The 24,745-nt window shown below is 31.1% G+C and overlaps 1 protein-coding gene across 2 annotated transcripts; it reads right to left on the reverse strand.

The window, feature by feature from the left end:
* Positions 1-1,136: 1,136 nt before the first annotated feature.
* Positions 1,137-23,246, reverse strand: LOC122270449 (pancreatic lipase-related protein 2). 2 transcript variants are annotated; one of them, XM_043047799.2, is made up of 7 exons: positions 22,875-23,239; positions 15,306-15,562; positions 11,564-11,710; positions 9,275-9,383; positions 5,695-5,811; positions 3,570-3,662; positions 1,137-1,454 (listed from the first exon to the last, which is right to left on the reverse strand). In XM_043047799.2, the coding sequence occupies exons 1-7, from the start codon at positions 22,984-22,986 to the stop codon at positions 1,204-1,206; spliced, it is 1,086 nt and encodes a 361-aa protein (XP_042903733.1). In that variant the 5' UTR covers positions 22,987-23,239; the 3' UTR covers positions 1,137-1,203. The 2 variants fall into 2 exon arrangements, with proteins under 2 accessions (XP_042903733.1, XP_071042186.1); XM_071186085.1 differs by lacking the exon at positions 5,695-5,811 and having other exon boundaries at positions 22,875-23,246.
* Between the last annotated feature and the right edge of the window lie 1,499 nt (positions 23,247-24,745).

Consider the following 24,745-nt stretch of genomic DNA (forward strand, 5'->3'; position numbering starts at 1 on the left):
ATGTCCTGCTCTTAATTAAATGCATAGTTGAGCCAAAAATAGATTTAAGAACAGGATGTGGCTTTTAAAAGTGTGAGAAAGTATTTCAAATAGAATAATTAATTAGGAAGAAGTTTTATAGCAGAGAAACTAACATAAAAAGATTAATTGAAGCTTTTTATGTTACATATATATATATATATATATATATAATCTTACCTAAAAGGTTTTTAAGATCTTCTTAGATTTTTTATTTCTTTTCTCTACTCAGTTTAACTTTAACTTGGAATTGTAACTTCTTGTAAATTTTCCAATCCTACTCATGAATTTTCTTACATTTATCCCTTAATCTCTCCACGTTCCTTAATCCACGTCCCTTAATCTTGCAAACTCGATTTTTAGCCTCCGTAATTCAAGTTTTAATGTGCTCAATTCAACGTTATTCTTTTAGAGAGAATGTGCGGTTTTTTCGTAATTTATATTTTCCTAAATAACGAGAAAATTCCTCTTCTCTAAAATAATAATTTTACTAAGAACAAAAAATTATAACAGCGTACCAAGGAAAAGCAGGAAGCAGTTTTTCCAAAATCTATATTTCACAGAAAATAAAGTCCACCGTTAAAATACGTATTTTTTTAGTTGTGTAATAAGGATATGTTTGACGCGAATGTCTGATTTGTTAACTAATTTGCTTAAAGAATTGGTGTCTGCAACCTAAATTACTGATTCATATTTTATATTGTTTGGAAAAAATTGCTTTCCTGATTTTTACTGTGATTATAAATATCAGTGTTACTGAATAAAACATGGGGGTTAGTGGTGACTGGTTAGTGGTCTACACCAAGTATAGTGTTGAAAAACATTCTGGGTGTTTCCTTTGCATCAAAATTTGTAAACGATTTAACTCACAATTTCTGGATTTTACACCAGAAACTAATTCTATCCACTACTACCTAAAATGTGTAATAGAGGATTTAGTCTCAAAAAATAGTCTCAATTTTTTTTTCTAATTTGAAAAGTTTAAGGTTCACCATTTCTGACTTTAAAAAAAAATAGAAAGCTTACAAAATAACAAAAAATGTACGATATTTAAAATATTGTTTAAATTCAGTTGTATGACATCTGGCCGTGTAAACTAATGAAGAATACTACTGAAATAAATGCAATCTAATTCATAATTTAATGAGGATTCATTACTACATAACAATCGAAGGATTAGAGAAATTATTTGGCTTCACAGTAGGGAGCTTTACCGGTGGTGTCCAAGAAATAATTGAGCTGATAGGGTGGTTTGACAGCGTGGAATCCCATCCTGTTCTTGTATGGAGTGTCCTTGCATTGACGATTCTTATATGCTTCGTAGGAGAAGCATGCGTATGAAGTGTACTTACAAGTATTGATGGAAGACTTAAAATTGTCCAGAACTCTCCTGTGGCTGCATAAGGGCCCGGACTGAAGACCAGAGTAGCCACGAGCTATAAATAAATAATAATGAAAAAAACTCTTGCATTCACCATACATAAAAAAAAACTCTACCGGAAGTCGTGAGATTTTCTTCTGACGTCATAGCATTGACGCGACTACTTCTTTTTTCACGTTCCTGGTTTTTTTTGTATTTACATGGAATATTCAGTTGTTCTAAATTTAATTTTTATCTCGTGTTTTTGTGAAAATATGTTTTCTTCGTATTTTAAAATATCAGATGATGGTATGAAAAAAAAAAGTACTTTGGGAAATTATCCTATATTCATATGCAATTACGAGATCGTTGACATGCAGATTTGAGCAATTTAGTTTACGCGAGCACTACCTGAAACTCAGGGCTGAAACTGCTAATGAGAGTTGAAGGAACTTCTACAAATACTGCCCCCTACCGTTGAAGACGTGAAACACAGACGGGAATAAGGTGAATACTTCGTTGCAAATAAAGAAAAGACTCTTTAAGATTTAAGTAATCATAAGACAAGCTCTTTAGAATTTAAGTAATCATCCGCGACTGTATATAGTTCCGTTTTATTTCGTTATCAAATTCTACAACTATACTTTCAAAAAATAGTATAAAAACATTTAAAAATTAAGCACGTCAGACAAAAATTTAATTCGTGTTATCGTTTATGATATATATCATAGAGTTATTAAAAAAAGGTTGTTGTTTCGTAGTCATACTGTAAAACTAGGCTTCGCGATTTATTTCCATAAATGAGGAAAACATTTGTACTTGGAAAAGAAACAACTACATGACGTTACAAAAGCGTTGAATTTGATTTGTTTACAAAAAATAGCGTGACTTATTCTGACATACCCTTAACAAATGAAATACAAAATAAAGAATTTTCACTTTTTTTACGCTGTAGAAAAAAATCGTCTGTAAGGAACAATATTCATTATTCTTTCACTGGTTTCTTTAAATTAGAGCTGACGCGATGTTGATATACGTTCGCGCTGGTAGCTTGGCATATATTTGGGGTGCAAACAGGTTCTCCCCATAAAGATAATGGTTTTTTCTTAACTTGCAACAGAATATAATTCAGACATTTGGAACGACAATGTTCTATTTTCTGCAAAACGTTTAATCCACCATTATTACCAATTTGAAAGGAAATTTTTTTCCTACCTTATTAAGATAGTATAAAGATCCTTTTGTTTTGCTCTGATAGGCAATTAAAAACAAAAACTAATAAAATAAATTAAAATAAGTATTTACAAATTTGTGATTAAGCTAAAGTGATGTCATTTTTTTCTTACATTCATATCCTTAATTACTATTGGAAATAAAAGAAAACTGTTTGAAAAGTAGTTTATCTTTCTAGCTGTCAAATAACATAGCGAATAAACTTCAAAATAACATGTTTTATGTGACGTAACAAAACAAACGTTTTATATAACTTTTCCTTTCAGATATTATATTGAATACCTTCGCCGAAATATACTTTCCAAATAAAGAAATTCAATCCCCACTTCCTTCAGTTTTCATGTTACAATAAATTATTTAATAAAGTTTGAAGGTATGTACAAAGATGAAGAGTACATTCACTAGAAATTATTAAAATTGTTAATATAGGAAAATGACAAGTGTTTTATGCTCGCAAACAATAAGAAAAATAAACGTACGTATGCTTCTACCAATAATTATATAACCGTCACTGAACCGCCAATCGAATTCTGACTTTACGACTATTAATGAACTCTATGGCCTTTTAATTTTGAACCCAACCCAGAAGACAAAGATAACTCTTCGATCAAGCATTGGGTGAAACTGGTGCTCGTGGAGGACTTTTTTGAGGGAATTAATTCCCATTTGCGTTACATGGAGCGGAAAACCATCAAAGCAGCCCACGTTTAGCCTGTGGACAAGGAGATTTATCTATGATCTGTATACCATTGAAGATATTTTAGGTCAGCACTGTAGTCCGTGCGAGCTGGCCGCTGAGTTCGTATCGACGAGACATAGATGGGATTTGAATCCGGTTCACAATATTGGGAGGCGAACACTCTGTCCTCTGAGTCACCACGGCTCGCACACTAATTATTATGCGAATTCCATACTGGATGAAATTGATTAACCAATAAATATTAAAATGAAAACTTACGACGTTTCGTAGGTTTGTATTTGCAGCCTGGTTGACGATTACCACCGTTGACGGTGAAAACAGCGTGTCCAACAATATCATCTGGGCTTGAGCCTTCAAAGAGAAATTAATATATAATAAATTTGTTTAGCACTACGTGGTATATAGGAAAAGCAGACTACATGTTTGGAAGAGTTACGTTTTTTTAATAGAATTGAGTAACTTTAAAATTGGCTAACACGATCAGTAGTGACTGTCTAAGGTACCTGGATATCCAGCATTTATATAATATGAAACTTTGCACCGGGACTGGGCGAGACTGGCTGCAGCGATGCAGTCCGGTCCGACCCGGGCGAGCGTCGCGGCCTTCCTGTGGAATGCCTCAGTGGGCGGCGGACCGACCGTTTCGGCGGGCGACTAACAGTCGACTCAGAACAGGCACGGACTCAGGGAATCCGACTGTCTAATTAAAACAAAACAATATAAAACTTGAGCTATTACTACTATTTTTGTATCAACCAATTAAAAGGATTCTGGTCATATAAATGTATACAAGGTAGGCAATGTGTAAAACCATTTAATGAAGCCGTCCCCTTAAATCAATACTTGTATGATTAAAGCACTCTTTAGGAATTTTAAGATTAAGTATACACATCGAGTTACTTTATTAACTTTTTTTTTTACTTGGAATGCAACCTCTAGCATGAGATAATAATTGCCAACACGCGTTTATTGCTGAGGCCAGGAGACTCTGGTCAGGAAAGGAGTTTTTTTACTGTTAAGCCTACTTCTCTGAAATTGCCAACACGCGTTTATTGCTGAGGCCAGGAGACTCTGGTCAGGAAAGGAATTTTTTTACTGTTAAGCCTACTTCTCTGAAATTGCCAACACGCGTTTATTGCTGAGGCCAGGAGACTCTGGTCAGGAAAGGAGTTTTTTTACTGTTAAGCCTACTTCTCTGAAATTACAGAAATATGAACGACTTTTTAAATAGAATTCGATGTAAAGTGAATAAGCGACATATACTACACATATTTTTTGTTTACATACTTTACTGACTTAATTATTTTTTGTCTGAATACATTTTCCCAGCTCATGTGACAATTGTGGAAGGGGAATTAAGCATAAACTAGTCTGACAAGGTTGTCTCAAATATTCTCTATTGCATACAAGATGGATGGGACATTTAGTTCCCCAGAACTGAAATCAAATGAAAACAGATACCTTGGTCTAAAAATCGCTGCTTTGAGTTTTTCTCCACTATTATGGTCTGTAAAAAGTATTACTCCGTGTATATTTCTTATACTCCCATTCGATGTCCTCAATTACAATTGAAATCACAGAAAGTCAACGTTATCCAATACATTGCAAATAAAAGATGGATTTTAGTGGTTCATTTCTTTCCAAAAGTCGTTCTTTGAATGCTTTCACAACTTATTTAACAAGACAGTAACGTACCTTGAGATGGGAGGTTTAGGCTCAGAGTGTTTTTTTTTAAATATTTTGTTGTAAATTGTTGGAACCAAAAAGCACTTGAGTATATGTGAATTTATATGTTGCACTCAATAAAAAACTGTTTAGTCACAGGAATTTTTATTCACTTTTCAATGTTCATTTTTTTTCCTCGTAAAATTAGACACAGAACACGTGTTAATCGTTCGTAATGCGCATTTTAGAATCAGAATAAAAAATAATTTAAACAAATTATGTACGTTAGTAGTCGAATAGTACAAGCGAGAAAAAAGAACACTGTCGAAGTTAGATCAAATAACAAGTGAGGAAGAGGAGATTCTAAACTTCAATACCAATTTTATTTCAAAACAAAAATTGGTGCTGCTTTTTTTCCCACGTAAACACATACAGCCCTGAGATACCCAAATGAATTTCCCTCTTCGACGTCTTATTGACGTTTTATAAGTTAATTGAGATAATATAATAGACGCTATATAGTTTTGGCATAGGCTATTTCGGCTCTTCCGATTAAAATATACACTCAACTCGAAGAAAATTGTGGCTCAAGCGAAGAGTGCAAATCTAACCATTCAGGATAACTTAAATCTCATTTGGAGAAAAACTTCAGTGGTTTATCTTGCACTTCCGGATTACTTGTGACGTAGGAAAAGGAATATGAGCGTATTTTGCTTACCCTCATAAAGATTTTTCCCTTTATTCGTCTGTATAACATCAACAAAGATAGCATCACTCCTATCTAAACGAACTTCTTTGGGTGCATTATCAAAGTATAGACCTGCTATATCCAAGCCTACAAAATAGAAAAAAATCAAAATCATAAAATTTTATGCCAGGGCTCGAAGTTACCAATTTTTTTATAAGAGTGTAAGATTTGATCTAATTTAATAAATGTTATGAAGTTATCAAATTTAATTGAAATATACTAACTTATCAAATTTTGAATTATAAGAATTTATCAATTTTTGTTTCTCAAAACATGCGAACTGATCAAATTTTAAAGAGCTGATAAAGTGCATAGATATAATCAAACTCTATTAAAATATATAAATACATAAAAATGTAGGATCTTTTATAGCTTTTTTAAGATCTACGAATAAACCTGAAATTTTCAGTTCTCTGTCCGGCAGACTCTAATAACTTAGTTGTCGCTTTTCCTCAAGTCTAATAACTTGAATCACTTTTTCCTCGAGCCTAATGACTTATTACACTTTTTCCTCAGGTCCTAGTGGTGACCAATACTGGTACTATCTTTTTATTCAATAAACAATTTTTGCCTTTTTTTGCTTACATTAAATTAAATTTAAAAAAAAAAAATTCTGTTAGAATCTAGGGATATACAGAGAAAATTCAAGCATAAAAACAATTTGAATATGTGATAAAAGTTTGTTATACATACTAGCTTGACTTCTCCGAGCTAGGAAACTTGATGAACAATAAAAAAAATTCGAAAAAGAAAAGATTGGAAAAAAATGGCCGGTAGTTCATTTAACTTAAGTTCGTTACTTTTTTCTGCTGACTCGCCACGTTTCGAGTAGATATTTTTAGGTCTATCAACAAGCTTACCACGCAAGCAAAATTCGATTAGAAATTATAGAATTTTTGAAAAATTCTTAACTATCTCAAAATATTTCACACCGATGGCTCAGAGGATAGAGCATTCACCATTCTTTAAGGTGAACCGGTTTCGAATATCAGCAATGGCTGGTCGATGCCAAATCCGCACTCTGCTCACTGACTACAGTGCTGACGTAAAATATCCTCAGGTGTAAAGGAATCATGGGCATTGTGATGCCACAATTGGCATAACATATTTATTTCCTATCTTTTAAAATATCTTTGATTACTTAAGCTTTTTTTTTATTAGTAGAATTATATTTAAAATAAATCAAAGACTTAATCTTTAAAAACGAACATGAACATAAAATATTTATCCTTCTCTTATAGATCAATGCGACGGATACTTTTTATTTCATTACTAATGCAGACTTATTAATTCACTGTCGCCTCTAATCGAAAACAAAAATCTATTTATAACTTTTTATTCTAATTTCTAACCGAAAATATGTTTCAGTTGCATGGTTGTAATAATTCTCATAAATTTGTTGGCGAATCGTGATCGCCAAAGTATTATTTTAAACCCAATATTGATATGCTGGTTGGCTTTCTTTTGGCTATGTTATAATTTATTAAATCGCCAATTTTAGATCTCCTACCCATGCTTTCTATGTCCGTTAGGAATAATTATATTCACTTTTAATTTCAAATTTGTGGGTAAAAAATGTAAAAAAATTGTATACCTCACAATTAAGAATGTTTTTGACTGTTATTTAAAAAATAATAAAGATTTATCAAAATGTATGTCTTGCTTGGAATTATCTTCGGATAATTCCAAGCTGTCCTTATTAATATTACTATGCAAAACTTATTCTACTGAAATTCTTATGAATGATATATATATATTTGGTACCTCGAGCTCTACAAATACTACTAAATAAAAGCTTTTTTTTATTAAATATGATCCGGTTCAACTGTTAATATTCATCACTCTTCTGTTTTTATCGCAATCTTCAATTTGTCAGTATTCTTCAACTAGTCCACTATACTATACTAATACTAACTCCACCCACATCTTAATATCCCACCATCTCAACATAAATGGCACCCTGAATCTTCCTTTCTCCATAAAATGTTTAAAAGGATAGAAAATAAATATGTAATGCCAATTGTGGCATCACAGGCATGTTTTGAAAATTTTCGTGGTTTTATTCTCCATGTAACGCAAATGCGGGTTAGTTTCAGCAAAAAGTCTCCCACGAAGGCAAATCTTTCCAACTACTTGATCCAGGAGTTCCCTTGTCTTCCAGATTATGTTCAAAATTACAAGGCTACGAAGTTGAATATTAGTAGTCATAAACTCAAAAATTGGGTCAGCTGTTCAACAACGATCATAAAGATTTCAAACAAACAACTGCTCTGTTTAAAATAGCTTGATCTCAGAAAACTAGTTTTTGGAAGCATGCAATTATCATTGGATAAATTCTTTTTTTCCAAATAATTTTCCCTAAAAGTTGACAACAAGAAAATTAAACCAGGACTAGATTGCTTTCATTGAAATAGTGGTAACAATTAATTTAATGCACCGTGTCTATTTCCTGTCCAAAGAAAGCAATTAAAACAGTCCGAAAATCGGATTTTCATCGTTAACAAACTTTGAATTAATTTTCTCATTTAGGCACTCTAACCAGTAATGGTTTTATATTATTTAATTTTATAACCAACCTTGCGCTGTCAAGAAGTAGTTTTTTATTTTATTTTATTTTATAACCGTCGTTAAACTGCCTACTCATTTTTTGGGTTTACGAGTACTGATCTCCGTAGCCTTGTAATTTTAAACCCAATCTAGAAGACAAGGGAACTCCTGGATCTGCCTGTGGGAAGTGGGAGAAGATTTGCTTTCGTGGAGGACTTTTTGTTGAAACTAACACGTATTCGCGTTAAATGGAGAGGAAAACCGCGAAAACTTTCCACGGTTTTCCCGGCCGAAAGGGGATTTTAACCCATTATCTGTAACCACTGAGGATATTTTACGTCAGCAGTGTTGTCGGCGCAAGCCGAATGCGGAATTCGTATCAATCAGTCATCGCTGGGATACGAACCCGGATCACCTCACTAGAAGGCGAGCGCTCTATCCCCTGAGTTATCAGGGCTTAACCGGTATTGGTTGTGGCATTCTTTCCTAGTCAGAACTCATGATTCCCATGCCCCCGTTAGGTTCATGCCACTGTCACTGTTCACCAATCAGGACCCGAGCCAAGCATTTAAATTAAGAACTAGTAAACTAGCCAAATATCAAAAATATTTTGCCTGTTTTTGAAGGTCTTCGCTAAATGCAAATCTTAACAAATTTTTATAATTAGATTTGGACACGATACTAAATGGTTTTGCGGCGCATCTACCGAAAATAACTGTAATCGAGAAGTACTGATTTTTTTAGAAAAATTTATTTTAAATTTCAATTTCTTTCGAATAGAAAAAAATCATTCGCCAATACTTTCGACCAAACACAATTTTGTTCGCCAAATTTACGATTTTATAACATTTGGCGAGGTCGCGAATGCTTAGCGTGGGCTCTGATAATTGTGAGGTGTTTCAATAATTTATAAATTATTTGTCTTATTAGAGTACTTTCTTAAACTGAATCGATCTGGTTTTGAAACAAGGCATCTTATCTGAGGCAGTTTTAATTTCCATACCTGTTATTCTGCCCAAATTATTAATTCTCTCTCCAACGTAACTAATCAGCTGACCTCCAAGGCTGTGACCAACAAGATGGATGTTTTCTGGCTCCAATCCAGTTTGATTCTATACAAATAGAAAGGATGAACTTAACATTTTGTTGACTGGCTTTTTTATACAAAAACTTTATCGTATCACCGGCTATTTCTGTCACTGAATATGGAAGTAAAGTGAAATATTCTAAACGATGCGCCAAGTTTTTGCAACATTCTATATCACCCTGGATTTCATAAGTCGAAATAGATAATGCAAGATCAATGACGAGTTAACTCGTCATCGTTCAATAATGTTTGGGATTGAAAAGACGAGTTAACTTGCCGAAGAATTTAACATTTTAATGAGTTTTGGAAAAATCAATTTATCAGAGGAATTTCGAAATTTTTAGGTAAACATGTGTCCCACGACTCTGTAGTACTTTAGTCATTTTTCTTTCATTTTAGAATCAGACTTAGTTTATAATACCGTTTTATTTCACTAGGTTAAGACTGCTTTTTTAAGAGTTAATTTACAATTTAAAGTAACGCCATTCAGAGCGAATTAAATTTCTATAAATGCAGCGATTCAGTCTTTTAAGTTAAAGTTTCGTGCATCTGTGTAAATGGAGTTAGATTAAAACATGAAGAAATTTGTGATTTTTCATCTAAATAAAGTTATTTTGATATTAGGACCTGAGGTACATCTTCCTCTTGAATAAAGCCTCGTGAAAGAAACAAAATGTAAAGAGTTAAGTGTCAACAAAGAGTAGAATATAAAGCAAAATATAAAGTATAAAGTAAAGCATAAATAAAAAATTAAGGAGTATTTTAAAAGAAAAATATAAAGTAAAGCGTAAAGTATAAAAAAGTCAAGCGTAAAATATAAAGTATAAAATGAAAGTAGCACAATATGCAGTATGTAGTAAAATAAAGCGCAGAGTATAAATCAATGAAAGCGAAAAATATAAAATAAAGTAACTTAGTGTAAAATGTAAAGTTTTAAAGTAAAGTAGGGAAAACTTTGACTTAAAGTATAAAGTGAAATACTGTAAAACGTTAAGTAAATAAATATGTATTTGCTTAATACATAGAAAAAGATATATTTGTTTAATCGATTTCAAAAACCTAATTGTAACCCTTAGTCATCTCAGTATAGAGTAGGAAATGTATGTCTTTTGTTCTTAATCCTTGGCGAGAACAATAAAAGAATAGTAGCCAAAACTTATTTCTTATGATACATAACAATTTTTTACATGGCAAGATACAAAATGTGAATCGTTTTAATAGTTCCTGAAAAATAGAGTTTTAAGGAAGTCGTATTTTTATATTTTAGTCATATAAAGTAATTCAAGTCTGTACGTTTTCCATTTTGCGCACTGCACAAACTTAATACGGCTGCTGAGAAGGAGAAAAACAAACAGAAATCCTTTTCTGGAATGCTTTTAAACACTTCAAAATCTCTTTACAGATGTATTAAGTTTGCACAGTGCACAAAATAAAAAAAGGGGCCGATCTGAATTTCCTTTTACGGGTAAAATATAAAATTACGACTTCTTTCAAACTCTATTTCTCAGGAATTATGAAAACGATTTTTGCTCGAATTTTGTATTCTGCCATGTAAAATTACCTACTTTAAAATCATGTAAAAAACTGTGTACCTTGTAATTCAAAATCTTTCCGACTATTATGTAATTGAATAATAAAAATAAAACAAAGAATATTTGCTAAAACTTATTTTTTGGGAGGAATTACCTTTGAATAAACAAATTTTATAATTGTGAGCAAAGATTTTTCAGTTTGCATAAAAATGTCTCTAGATACAGCGCCTAGATAGCAAAAAGTAAACTTTCTAATTTGCTTATTTCGCTAATTTGCATATTTGAAATCCTCCCTCGGGATCGAGTCTTAGAGTGTGAAGATTTAATTATTAGATCAAAAGCTTTTCAGGGTGGTTTGTTTCTTTTTGGCGCACTCTACATATGCAGGTAAAAGAAAAATCTCCAAGACAAGACAGCGAGTCGTCAATAGACCGCTGGCTTGTAAATTAGGATCCCGTATCGGCACTCCTGTATTATAAAGAGAAAAGTGCTTACAACCAACTACTACTCGGGAATTTAATGATTTCAAGAAAAATTAATTATTTTTTTCTGTAACTTTTTCAGCTAGAAATGCTTGTGAACTGAATACATCGAAATAAAGACAGTAAAAAAATATGGATAATGTTCAACTTATAACAAATCATTATGAATGTTCACACAACTTATACCAAACCATTATTAAATGAAGAAGTTTAGCTGTATACGCTCCGACTAATCTGGCGTTGGCAACAGATTGAGCTAGAGTACCGCTACTTTCACGTGACCAGTCGACAATGATTACATTGTAAGAGGAATACTTCAGGAGCTCTTTCATTGTACCCTAGAGGAATGGAAAAAGAACTGTTACATTCTAAAATAGCAACGGGTTGTGATTTTCCAATGCGGAGACTTTTAACGACTCGCTCTTCTGTTTGGCATTTTCGTAAATGACTTGATTCTTGACTTCTTTTTATAGTTTAAGTAACAACTTTTTAAAGAAATAAAAAATAGTATTATAATTGGTTCCAACTGCTGCCAAGTGAAAAACCTCCACAAAAAAAAAANAAAAAAAAAAAAAAAAAAAAAAAAAAAAAAAAAAAAAAAAAAAAAAAAAAAGAGTGAGTCGTTAAAAGTTGCTGGATTTTAAGTTAGCAACAAGGCTCATCTTCTTCTTAAATAAAGGTGCCTTTGAATGTATTCCGGTCATAAATAGATATCCACAAACATGAAATTAGACTTCAATTTCCATTTGACATATACTCCACAAAATACACTGTCAATACTCTATCTTATGTAATTAAAACTTAAAATTAAGTGATGTGCAGGGGCTAAAAATTTTATAGGGTACTCGGTGAAAATTGCATTTTTTTTACCCAGGATACCCGGCAAAAAATTTATTTGTTACATGACCAGTTTCGGGTATCTGGTAAAATTCTTTAATTTTATAAAATTTTAATTTATTGGTGACAAATGGCGTATGAATACCTTATCTTATCTGCAAGATATTGTATTTTACTCGATATGTCAAGCACACTCCTAATAAATTATTCTTCTTTTCAGAAGGTGTACAGGTCGGTACAGATACAACCAATACTGGTTCCTTTATAGCAACCAATTCATCCCGAAAATCATTTTCCCTTTCAGTTGAAAGTTTAGTAAAATTTTTAAAAGTAGAAGAAAATAAGAATAAGTTTATAAAATTTTTCATAAAAACATCATTTTTAAATATTTATAGCTATAAACAGATTTTTGACACATAATATGCTTCATACTTTCTCTTAGTTATTCCTTAATTGCCTCCTACAATGAAGATATTATAAATTATCGTTACTAGCTATGGAAAAAATAGCTACCTAACAATGCTTTACAGTCTTAGAAAAAACTGGTTTTATATAAGATGAATAAAATTTACTATATTATAAATTTTGCATTCAGAATAGCCGTTTCTAGGTTACGTGATTTCCCCTCTCAGTTACCGTGCTATCCAAAAATCTCGATTTTTACCGAAGCCAACACATTGTTATTATATAATAATATACAGCAATTGTTTATTGGTATAACATACACTTGCAAGTTTGTGTGCTCAATGAAGGCTTATAAAACTTTGTCAAGTATAAAGACAATACAGGGAATTACAGTACGAAGATATATACAGGGAAACAGTGAGATTCAAGCTTCACGCAACGTTCAGGTGGGTGTTGCCGTTCATCAACGGCTGTCCTAAATGCAGTTAGGAGTTTCAGATATTCCTTAACTACCATGTCAATAATTTAGAAACAATCCGCCAAGGAGAGTCGCGATGGCTCAGGAGATAGAGCGTTCGCCTTCCTATCGAGTGAACCGGGTTCGAAAACCGGCGATGGCTGATCGATACGAATGCCGAAACCGTCATGCACGGACCACAGTGTTGACATAAAACATCCTCAGTGGTCGACGGATTAAGGGTTAAAGTCTCCTTACCATCTGGCTATCCGTGGGAGGTTCTCGCTGTCTTCTTCTCAATGTAACGCAAATGTGGATTAGTTTTAAATAAAAGTCCTCCGCGAAGGCAAATTTCTCCCAATACTTGATCCAGAAGTTCATTTACCCTTTGGAGTGGGTTCAAAATTACAAGGCTACGTAGTTGAACGTTAGTGGTTGTAAACCCAAAAATTGGGTTGGCTGTTCAACGACAGTTATAAAATCTGCCAAAGAAAGACATAAAATTGACTACCCACAATAACTTTTGTATCTAATGATCAGATTACGAACTTAATCTTATGGTTCGAGGGGGTGACCTCAAATATGCTAATTAATTGACGAAATCGGATAAAAAACGTAGTTTCTTCGAATAAATATTTTTTTCGACTTATTCGGATTTCTGATCCCCAAAATATAGGGGGTAGCCGCAATTTGGGAAATATGGTCCCCATAGTTTGGTCAGGAGAGTGATTAAAAAGTTGGATCCCATAATGTAAATTTTACTTTTTACATATTTCTCCAAATTTGGAGAACTTTTGCAGCAAATTTTTCCTTGCGATTATAAAATTCGCTTATTTCGGTTAATATTTATTATACAATTAATAAAACTGTATTAGTTAAATATTTATAATTTTTTATAATTTAATTAAACAACAGTAGAAAAAATTTTAAATTTCAATGCATACATATTTTTAGCGTCATTTTAAAGTATATAATTTTACATGGCAAAATACAAAGTGGAGCAAAATCGTTTGAATGTTTCCAAAGAAAGCGAATTTTAATCATACGACTTTCTTCAAATTCGATTTCTTAAAAACTATTCTACCGATTACGTTCAAATTTTGTATTTTGCCACGTAAAATTGCTTATTTAAAAATAATGTAAGAAAATTGTATTCCTTACAAATAAAAATGTTCTTGACTAAAATTTAAAAAATAACAAATATTTACCAAAATGTATGTCTTGATTGAAATTATCTGTAAATAAACAAATTTTATAATTGTGTGAAAATTTTTTAAAATTCACTAAAAAAATATTCCGAGTTATAGTGAAAAGCGTAAAAACTGAAATTTACATTAAGGGGTTTAAACTTTAGGCCACTCCCCTATCAGATTATTGGGACAAAATTTATAAAACATTATATTTTGGGAGTCGGAAATCAAAATCCTCTAAAAAATAGGTATGTTTAGTCAGATAAAATATATCTTTTTGTGTCTGATTTCGAAATTTATAATATCGCCTGCACGAATTAATTAGCATATTTAAAGTCAATCCCTCGAACCATTAAGAATGAGTCTTAGAACGTGAAGATCTGATCATTAGATCAATAGTTGTTCAGGGTGGTCCATGTTTTCGGCATACTGTATATGATAGGTTTGTACATTTATTTATATCGCACAAGAGCTGCACGATTGGCTATTGGCGATCGTCTGGGAAACTTCCCTGAGGATAAACAGGCGACCACATGCATACGTCATATCCCGATTTACAAAGAGAACAGTTTCACTGACTACCATCCACATTATGTAGTTTAGACCCGAACCAGAGCACGATCCATCTCCGATCCAGTACCTCCATAGGTATGGACTTGTCGTTCTATGTAAGTTAAAAGTTAAGCGTTGCTGCCTTGTCGCATCGTTACCAAGGCAACGATGGTAGAAAATGAGACCTTGAGATGCCAATTTTAATTAGGAGTAAAATTTTACTCCGGTGCAATTCGAAATGAACAAGAATATTGTGTAATTAACATCAAGATACGTTAATACTGTTGAATCGTGAAGCTTTCTACTGCATTTTGATTGTATCAAGTTAGCACGAACACAATTTTGTTATGCATTACCTTTTCGATAGTGTATATATCTTTTTGGTTGTATTAATCAAATATATCTAATTAAAAGAAGATTAAAAAACTGCTAACTTCATAATATTGAATATGTAAAGATAATACAAATAATAAAATTCTAAAGTTTCTTTACTGTAAAATCTTTTGGGCGAGCTAAATATCCATGAACGAGTACTATTGTTGTTGAATTATCTTTGAAAGGAGACTTTGACAGTGATTCTGTTGTTGGTTTCAGATCATAGGGCTTCTGTTTATTGGAGCGTGTATACAACAGAAACTTCGTGTGCAGTTCTTGCGGCGGTACAGTTACTGGTCTGTACAGAGGATGGTACCAAGGAGGACCGGTATAGAAACATCCCAAATCTCCGAAGCATTTTGTCGTGAAGTTCACTGGAGAAAAGAAATGACATAATTTACCATTTGGCGTAAGTCTTTCTCTTTTCTCATTTGTATTTCATGAAATTGTTTTATAAAAAGTCATTATTTTGTAAGAACTAAACATTCTAATGTACATTTTTTATAAATTATACAACTTTCCTTGCACTCAACATTTAACCCCTTCAAGACCAGGATGACGCGATTTTCTTTTCATGGCGCATGGTATGATACACTAAGAAGAAATTCGTTACCTATTTTACTCAACAATTGAATATTCCGCTCAAATAAGGATAAAGTTTGGAATTGGAAGGTGAATTCCAGCTGGTATGCAATAGTACAGGAGTGAAATTTTCCCTCTTGTACAATTATGGAATGCACGCTGCGTGCATAGGTGGCACGTCAGATCATCAAATAATGTAGTTTTATCAAATTATATTCATTGAAGTCAATATTTCAGAAAAAAAACTATAATATTTGAGCCCATCAAAGGTGGATTCGGAAACAAATACGATCACCAGATAGCAAAATAAGATTTATTTTCAGTCAGCAAAAACCGTTTGATGTAAACCTAAAAAGTTTTTTATGTGGTTTGCGTGTAAATCTCCTAACCTTACAACGAGATCTGTGACAGTCTGCCCTATTCCTCGCACTTTACCTTAATCCAAAACCTTGGAAAACAACCTTCTATACAAATACCTTAAATAGAGGTTGCCCTAGGGTTTTCAAGAGTGAAAAAAATCATTGATCAAGGCGAAAATAATCTTAAATCTAGGTAACTATAAGGTTTCTTTCCGCAACGTCTTGTATGCTGTGCTAAAATCCACCTTGTCATGAAATTTTAAGGAATCAATTTGATCTTATCGCTAGTGTGAAAACGTGATTATGGATCTAAATGACGATTTTACATAAATGGCAATACTTTTTAAAAAAGCTTTAAAAGTAATTTTCATCCCCTTTTAGGATGAAAGATTTGAAACCGCAATATTTTTGCTTTATTGAAAAAAAGGTGCAAACATTTTCGTAACAATAAAAAAGAAAACATGCTTTCTGGGTTCTATAAATCGACATGTTCTGTAAATCGACTGGAAGAAATCGCCTTGCTTCAGGTATGAACAATTCAACAGCTAGCTAAGAAATTAATGCAGTCATACAATATAAACCCATAGTTCAAATTTTAAGCAGTGGTTAAATTATTTTATAATAGCTTTTAAAAGTAAATGTACTGAAATAATGTAAATCTATACGTCAAATTCTAAGCTCTAGTTTGCAAATTATTTTATAATAGCTTTAAAGAGTAAATGTTGTCAAACAATGTAAGTGTATAGTTCAAATTCTAAGCAGTGGTTTTCAAGATATTTTATAATAACTTTAGAGTCAAGCAATGTAAATCTATAGTTCGAATTCTAAGAAGTAGTTTGCAAATTATTTTATGATTACTAACGAGTAAATGTAGTCAAATAATGTAAATCTAAAGGTTAAATTTTAAGCAGCTGTTTGCAAATTATTTTATAATAGCTTTTAAGAGTAAATGTAGTCAAACAATGTAAATGTATAGTTCAAATTCTAAGCAGTGCTTTGCAAGATATTTTATAATAACTTTAGAGAGTAAATGTAGTCAAACTATGTAAATCTATAGTTCGAATTCTAAGCAGTGCTTTGCAGATTATTTCATAATAACTGAACAGTAAATGTAGTAAAACAATGTGAATCTAAAAGGGTCAAACTCTAAGCAGTGGCTTGCATATTATTTTATAATAACTAAAGAGTAAATGTAGTCAAACAATATAAATCTATAGCTCAAATTTCAAGCGGTGGTTTGCAGATTTTTTCATGGAAAGAAATAGAAATTAGAGCATTTTGAACACTTAAAAAATTTGTAATTTCACTATCAAAAATCAAAAATGGCTTTCCTTCTCTGCTGTAGTTGTCCGTTTTCTAAACGTTTTACCCATACATTTTTATTTTATTATGTATTTGCTTTTAGACGTAGCGTAGTTTCTTGTAACTATTTATTTTCTTTGCAAAAGAATTCTTTCTTAAGTTTTCTTTGCAAAAAAACGAATATTTAGCCGTCTGAATTAAGATTATGTTTATGAGGAGTTTTTCTTTTAAGATCTATAGTTTTGGCAATATTTGTTGGGCAGCATGTGGTGAAAATAAAGTACTTTTTTCTTGATTGAATTTTAAAGGTATGCTTGAGTTTCAATCTTAAAATAAATGAGTTCTACTCTACAAGTATTTGCTGGCCATATTCTCTTTTGATTCGATTTTACCAACAAGCATAACAACTCTTCAGTTTTTTGTTGACTTTAATTGGTATATGAACTCTTGCAATCACATAATTGATCGTAATTGTATTTTTTTCTCTAGAAAATTCTTCAGTTGGCATAGTCATAAATATAATATGATACATTCAAAATGTCATTGAGAACTTATAAGATCATAATTAAAAAGTTTGTTTTATATTTAAATTAAATAATTTTGCATGCTATGATTGTGATTTACACGTTGAAATTACCATACGGATGGGAGGTGCTTAATATTTTTTTTGTTTAAAATCTCGACTTTTTTAGAATACTTTAATGTTAGAGTTCTTTAAAGTTCAAATTTCGACATTTAAGTTTGATCAAATTTTATTATGTTTTCAAATTGGTTCTGAACTGAAGAAAAATTAATTGTTTAAATGCTCTAGAAGACTGAAATAATTGAAAAATGAATCGAAGATTAGTGCAACAAATCACATTAGTAAATTTCAGTGTCAAAGAAATATTGTTTCATTCAATTAAAAGACAGCAATAAATAATTAAAACTAGTTAAAAATCTTAAAATAGTAAAACATTGAAAAAAAAACATCAATTGTGTGAACGAGGGGTAGACTTCTTTTAATTTTGAAAGAAACTTAACTTTATTTTTGCCCCAAAATGTGTTTCAGAACCTTAAAATTATGAAATTCTCAGAAAATAAACAAATTTCATGAATTTATTATACTTTCATTTTGTTCTCATCTTTACTAATACGCGTGTTTCTAACTGTAGTTGCTTTGACGGTTTGAAATGCATTTTGTATACTAACTTATATTATTGCCATACATTTAATCAACATGATAGTTATCTTAAATTTCCACAAATTAACTTATATCCTTCATACAAAATCCAGTTTAAACATCAGCATAACTACAGTGATACACGAAAATCAGCATACACCTTTCAAAATTAACAGAAACTTATTTATTTCAAATATTTACCCAAGAATTGAATTCAATTTAGCTTAAATTGATTAGAAATAAAAAATTGATGAGCAAAAACAGCAGTTTTTTTATCATTAGACATAAAATAATATAAAATATTGGAGAATCAGTCATTTCGCAAGTCACGAAAGTGAACATACAGGAAATTCTACGTTTGAAATTTCCATATTTTAATATTTAGTTGGTCCACCTTTTGAATTTAAAACAGCTCTCATACGATTAGGCATTGAATAGACCAGTCCTTCGGTTACAGTGCGGGGAATTTTTTGCCATTCTTCAAGCAATGCCTTTTTAAGATCGTCTTTGCTTGTAATTTGCCTTTTTCTGATACTTCTGTCCAGTTCATACCATAAATTTTCGATAGGATTCAGGTCGGGGCTTGGAGGAGGGGAGTGCAGTTGTCTTGGAGTGTTGTACAACAGCCATTCCTTGACAACACCAGCTGTGTGCTTTGGATCCTGATCTTGTTGGAATATCCAGTCATTTCCTATGCCTAATATTCTCACTGATTGCTTCAAATTGTTTTTCAATATATTCAAATAGACAAAACGATCCTTAGTGGTTTCTATAAAGACAAAATTGCCAACACCTAAAGCTGAAAAACAGCCCCAAACCATCACTGAACCTCCGCCATGTTTTACTGTAGGAATCAGATTCTTCATTTCTAACTTTGTTCCGGGTTGTCGCCAAACTTTTTGCTTACCATCCCAGCCAAAAATGTTAAATTTAGATTCGTCTGTAAAAATAAGTTTGCTCCAGTAATCGAAATTATCGTTTTCATGAAGATGCGCAAATGCTAATCTTTTGTCTCTATTGACTGTACTAATGAGAGGTTTTTTACAAGGAATTCTGCTATTATATCCTTCTTTTCTCAAGGCTCTTCTAACACATTCTGGATTTACATCAGTTTCGTTAACCTTCACAAGATGTTTGGCTATGTCTACTGCAGTAGTTTTCGGATTATTACGAATTGTTTGAATGATTTCTCTTTTATCTCTACCGTTCAATTTTGGTGGTCTACCAGTACGAGACAAGTTTTCCGTAGTTTCTGTCAAATTATATTTCCTTATTATTCCTTGCACTGTAGCTCTACTTCTACCAATAATTTGACATATTTGATTGAGTGATTTTGCCTCATTTTTCAATTTAATAACCAGTTCTCAGATTTCTAATGATGATTCAGTTCTTTTAGTTGCCGTTTTAAAATTAATGAAATAAATTTCATTCAAAAATCTCCTCTAAAGCTTATATAAAACAAGGCGCAATTCTTACAAATATATTAAGAGAATAAAAAGATGGCTAAATACCTGCAAAAATCTATTTAAATCCAACTGTATGCTCACTTTTGTGAGTTTGAAAAACGCATATTTTTAACTTAATCTGAAAATGATTATGATAATCTTAAAATGTTTCATGTCTATTAGACACATAATTATACAAATGCGTACTGATAGCTATACGAATTAGAAAAATAATTTTATTTCAAAAAATGGGAAAATTTGCTAGTGTATGCTGACTTTCGTGTATCACTGTATAATATAAATATTTATAACCTAATAATCTTGCAATAAATATGGTTTATATTCAAACTTTTCGAATTCACCTACTGTGATTATAGGTATAGTCCGGATACAGATTATTTATGTTTAAATTATTACTTAAATATGTACAAACTAGTGATTCTGCAATAATTGTAGTCAGTCACATTTTTACAAAAAACTTTTAACAATTAAAACTAAAATTAAAAATTGTTTAGTTTGTAAAATAATTTAGGATAAAAATTGATTACCGGCAGAAATTAAATTCCTTATATCTATTTTTTATAAATGCAGTGTCTTAAATTTAAAAGACACCCAAATGAAATTCAATCATTTCTAAATAAATAATTTATACTTTTGTAGTTCCTTTTCCACTGATTAGTTAAAAAATGAATGAATTTGTGAGATATTGCACATATACCTGAAGTCATGTTAGTTTTCAATGCGGAAGATAGCGAAAAATAATTTGACACTAGAACTTAAGCAAGATTCAGCTCAAAGAAATATTTTCCAGCGTATAATCATACACTTGTAGTTTATTGAGTAGTTATACACACTTGCGGAAAATAACTATTTTTTTATTACTCAAGAACAGCACCGTCACTAATTTAAATTATTCTCAAAGTGTTTTCATTGCATTTAACTTTGTTTTTTGAAAATCTGTTGCCATGGAAAATACGGAAGGATATAGTTGAAGTGCCTTACACTTGAAGTAATGCGATGATTTTATTTTATTTTTATAACCTTGACGTGAAAAATTATCTGTGGTTCAGAACAGACTAATAACTAAAATATTTTAAAAGTTATGAAACTTTCTAAAAATCGCTAATGTGGCGACATTTGACGAAAATTATGAAAATCATTGCCTTATTCTCAGTTTTTGAGCTCAGTTTTGAATGCAGCATTTGAGTAAGTTTTTAAATATTAAAAAATTTAGACCACAATCACTTTTCATTTTCACACTGTGGCTTTTTCTTTAAGATTGACGTTTTGCTCCATTTTCAAAATTAACCAAAACAGTGCTGGCTTTGGATTGACTAAATCTGACCTAACAGTCATCAATAGCAGTTGCAAATTCTCAGCAGTTAGAAAAATAGCATAATATTTGCAAAAAATAAACATCATTTCATATTACTATGGAGCTTTCGAAAAAAAATGGATTAACCTTAAATATATAACTGATATGAGATGATTGATGAGATGAAAATACATTAGATGAAATGATATTATTAAATGAGATAATATTGATTGATATGATAAAATGATATGATAAAATGATATGATGAAATGATTTGATAAAATGATATGATAAAATAATATGATAAAATTATATGATAATATGTAATACTAGCGATTGATATGATAAAATGACATAGTGCAATTTTACATCATCTAGTTTGAATTTTTTTTTTATCTTGTATAATATGAATTTTCCATAATTCAATTTAGAATCATATTAATTTTCATAGTATAAAGTAGGGAAAATTAATCCTGATTATAACTGAAATAATATTAAAGATAGTTGATAATGTACGAGAGTTTATAAGTGAACAGGAGAAATTGAAAAATTTTAATGCTATATCAAAATTAAAAAATACTAATTTTTAAAAGTTTCATAATTCTAGAAACATTATTCGACTTATTTGCTTCCAATTTTAAAATTTTTCCCTCCAAATTACGAAAATTAACATTGTGCAGAAATTTCGAAGCCTTACAATATCAAGCGTTTTCAACCATTTGTAGAAAAGAAAGAAAACTAATGAATAATTATTAAAAAATATCGTTCTTTTACATAAATGTATCTTTGGGTAAACAGATATTGTAATTGTACACAAAAATGTTTTGATTTGCTTTGAAAGTTTTGCTAAAAAGTCTCAGCTATGTCATCACTTCAATCTCGATGATTGTTTTATATTAATTGTTTTTTTATGGCATAAAACAGTTTTTTTAATTTATATTTTTTTTACGAAATTTGAAATTTTACTCCTGAAATGCTAAAGATATTAAAAAGAATTTGTCTTGGTTCGTCTTGTATACTAACTCATATTAGAGCAACAAATTTAATCAATAATGACGTGTGTCAACGTTACCGAGAGGTTTGAAGTCGTCATTCTGGAAAAACAAAAAGGCCGAGTTCGATCCTCAGAACTCGAAGAAAATGTAAAAATCGTTAAATATATCATAAGCTTATATTTATTATTCCTGTATCTTCTAAAAGTTTCTAGAATGTTCTAATTTGTCATTTCCTGTTCCGTTATTTAGTAACATAGAAAATCACGTGTTTCAAGCCAGTTACTTTGTTCCCTGTACGTTAGAAAATTCTTAATAAATCTCTTTAATTCTCTTGACAGATTTAAATTCATTCTACGTGACAATATGATCGTAATATTATATATCCGTAAATTAAGTTACCATTCTTAGCTATGTCATACACTCAAAAACTAATTTAAATATCTGTATAGCTATAATTTAAATATCTATGATTTAATAATCATACAATAAATATTGTTTATATTCTAGTTTAGAAAAACTTACTTACTGTGGTAATAGGCATCGTCCGGATACAGATTGCCTATGCTTAATTTATCTCTTAAATTATCACTTAAAGCTGTACTAACTAATGACGCCGCAATAAGTAAAATCAGACACATTTTTACTCAAACTTTTAACACACAAAAGCCAAACTGAAAATACTTTAGTTTGATAACTTTTCTAATCGAAAAGTTGTATGACAGGCAGAAAATAAATTCTTTTTATTATGTTTCTAAATTGCTATGTCATAACTTAAATTGACTCCCGAATGAAATTTATTTATTTCAAAATCCTTAATTTATTATTTCTTGTTTCTCTTACTACAAACAAACTATTTGAATTAAATAGCTGTATTTGCTAGATATTGCACATATATCAGAGGTCAATTTAGTTTTCTATATGCGAGGGAAAGAAATATAATCTAGGATATAGATAAAGCAAGATTCGGTTCAAAGGTAATATATGCACCTGTTTAAACACTTATAATTGGACTTAACTAAGCTTTGTCTGTCCTAATTTTAATTTTAATTTTTCAAAAATTGCATCATCACAAATTTAAAAGATTTTTATTGCTTTCAGATGTATAACTCACGTGAGTTATAAATGAAATGATGGTTGGGATGAAATTATATCAATATATGAAATGTATAACTCTCTCGTAAATGTATAACTCGCATGATTTAGAAATGAGATCATAGATCAGATGAAATGATATCAAAATATGAAATAACATTGATTGATAGGATAAAGTTATATCAATAGATTAGATGAAATAATGTAATTTAATATAATCCCTTCTCAATATTATTTTATTAAAATCTAGAATAATATTAATCTTCCATAATTAGATTTAGAATTATATTAACTTTTAATGTGTAAAGTAGTGAATAATAATTTTACTCATACCTGAAATAATATTTATGTATTTAAAGATAAGTCATGATGTGTATGAGGAATCAGAGAAATCCATTACTACTATGTGAAAATTTAAAAATACTAAACTCTCTTAAAATACTTAGATTTCAGGAAATATTATTCCACCAAAGACCTAATTTTTCTTTTAAAATTGCATAATTTAATATTGTGTAAAAATTCGTTAACCTCATAAGTCAAAAAAATTTCAAATTTCGACCATAAGAAAAAGAAAACTAATAAACGATTATTCACTTACGAGGGTTGCTATTTATATTTCTGGTCTTGGCAACAGTAAGTGTTACTAGGCAACCGCAGACGATTTTAATCGAAAGTTTGATATTTTTAAACATAAATTCAGCAGACGATTTACCATTATAGCTTCATTTGTGTTGTTGACAGTAAATTGAAAAGTTCTTCTCTTTCAAAAAATGGAATTGAATCGTGAACATTTTCGTGCCATTATTTTTCATAACTTTCGACGTGGATTGTCAAGACAAGAGTGCTTCGATGAACTTAATTCTTTATTCAGCGATAAAGCGCCATCCTACAGCACTGTAAAAAATTGGTATAACGAATTTAATCGTGGTCGATGTTCGATCCAGGACGAATCCCGTGCAGGTCGTCCAAAATCCGTTGTTGTGCCAGAAAAGATCGATGCTGTGCGTGAACTGATAAAGCAAGATCGTCATGTGACATACCGTGAGATAGAGGCGTCTTTGGACATTAGTATGACTAGCATCAATAAAATATTGCATGAACATTTGAGCGTAAAAAAAATTTGTTCGCGTTGGATCCCGCATAATCTGACAAACGCTCAAAAAAAGGCTCGTGTCGATTGGTGCAAGGAAATGTTGGAAAAATACGTTCAAGGTACATCAAAGGCTGTGTATAACATCTACACAGGTGACGAATCATGGATCTATGCATATGAGCCGGAAACTAATTACTAGTTAACTGTATGGG

The sequence above is a fragment of the Parasteatoda tepidariorum genome, chromosome 10 (genome assembly GCF_043381705.1).
Source record: "Parasteatoda tepidariorum isolate YZ-2023 chromosome 10, CAS_Ptep_4.0, whole genome shotgun sequence".
Classification (NCBI taxonomy): domain Eukaryota; kingdom Metazoa; phylum Arthropoda; class Arachnida; order Araneae; family Theridiidae; genus Parasteatoda; species Parasteatoda tepidariorum.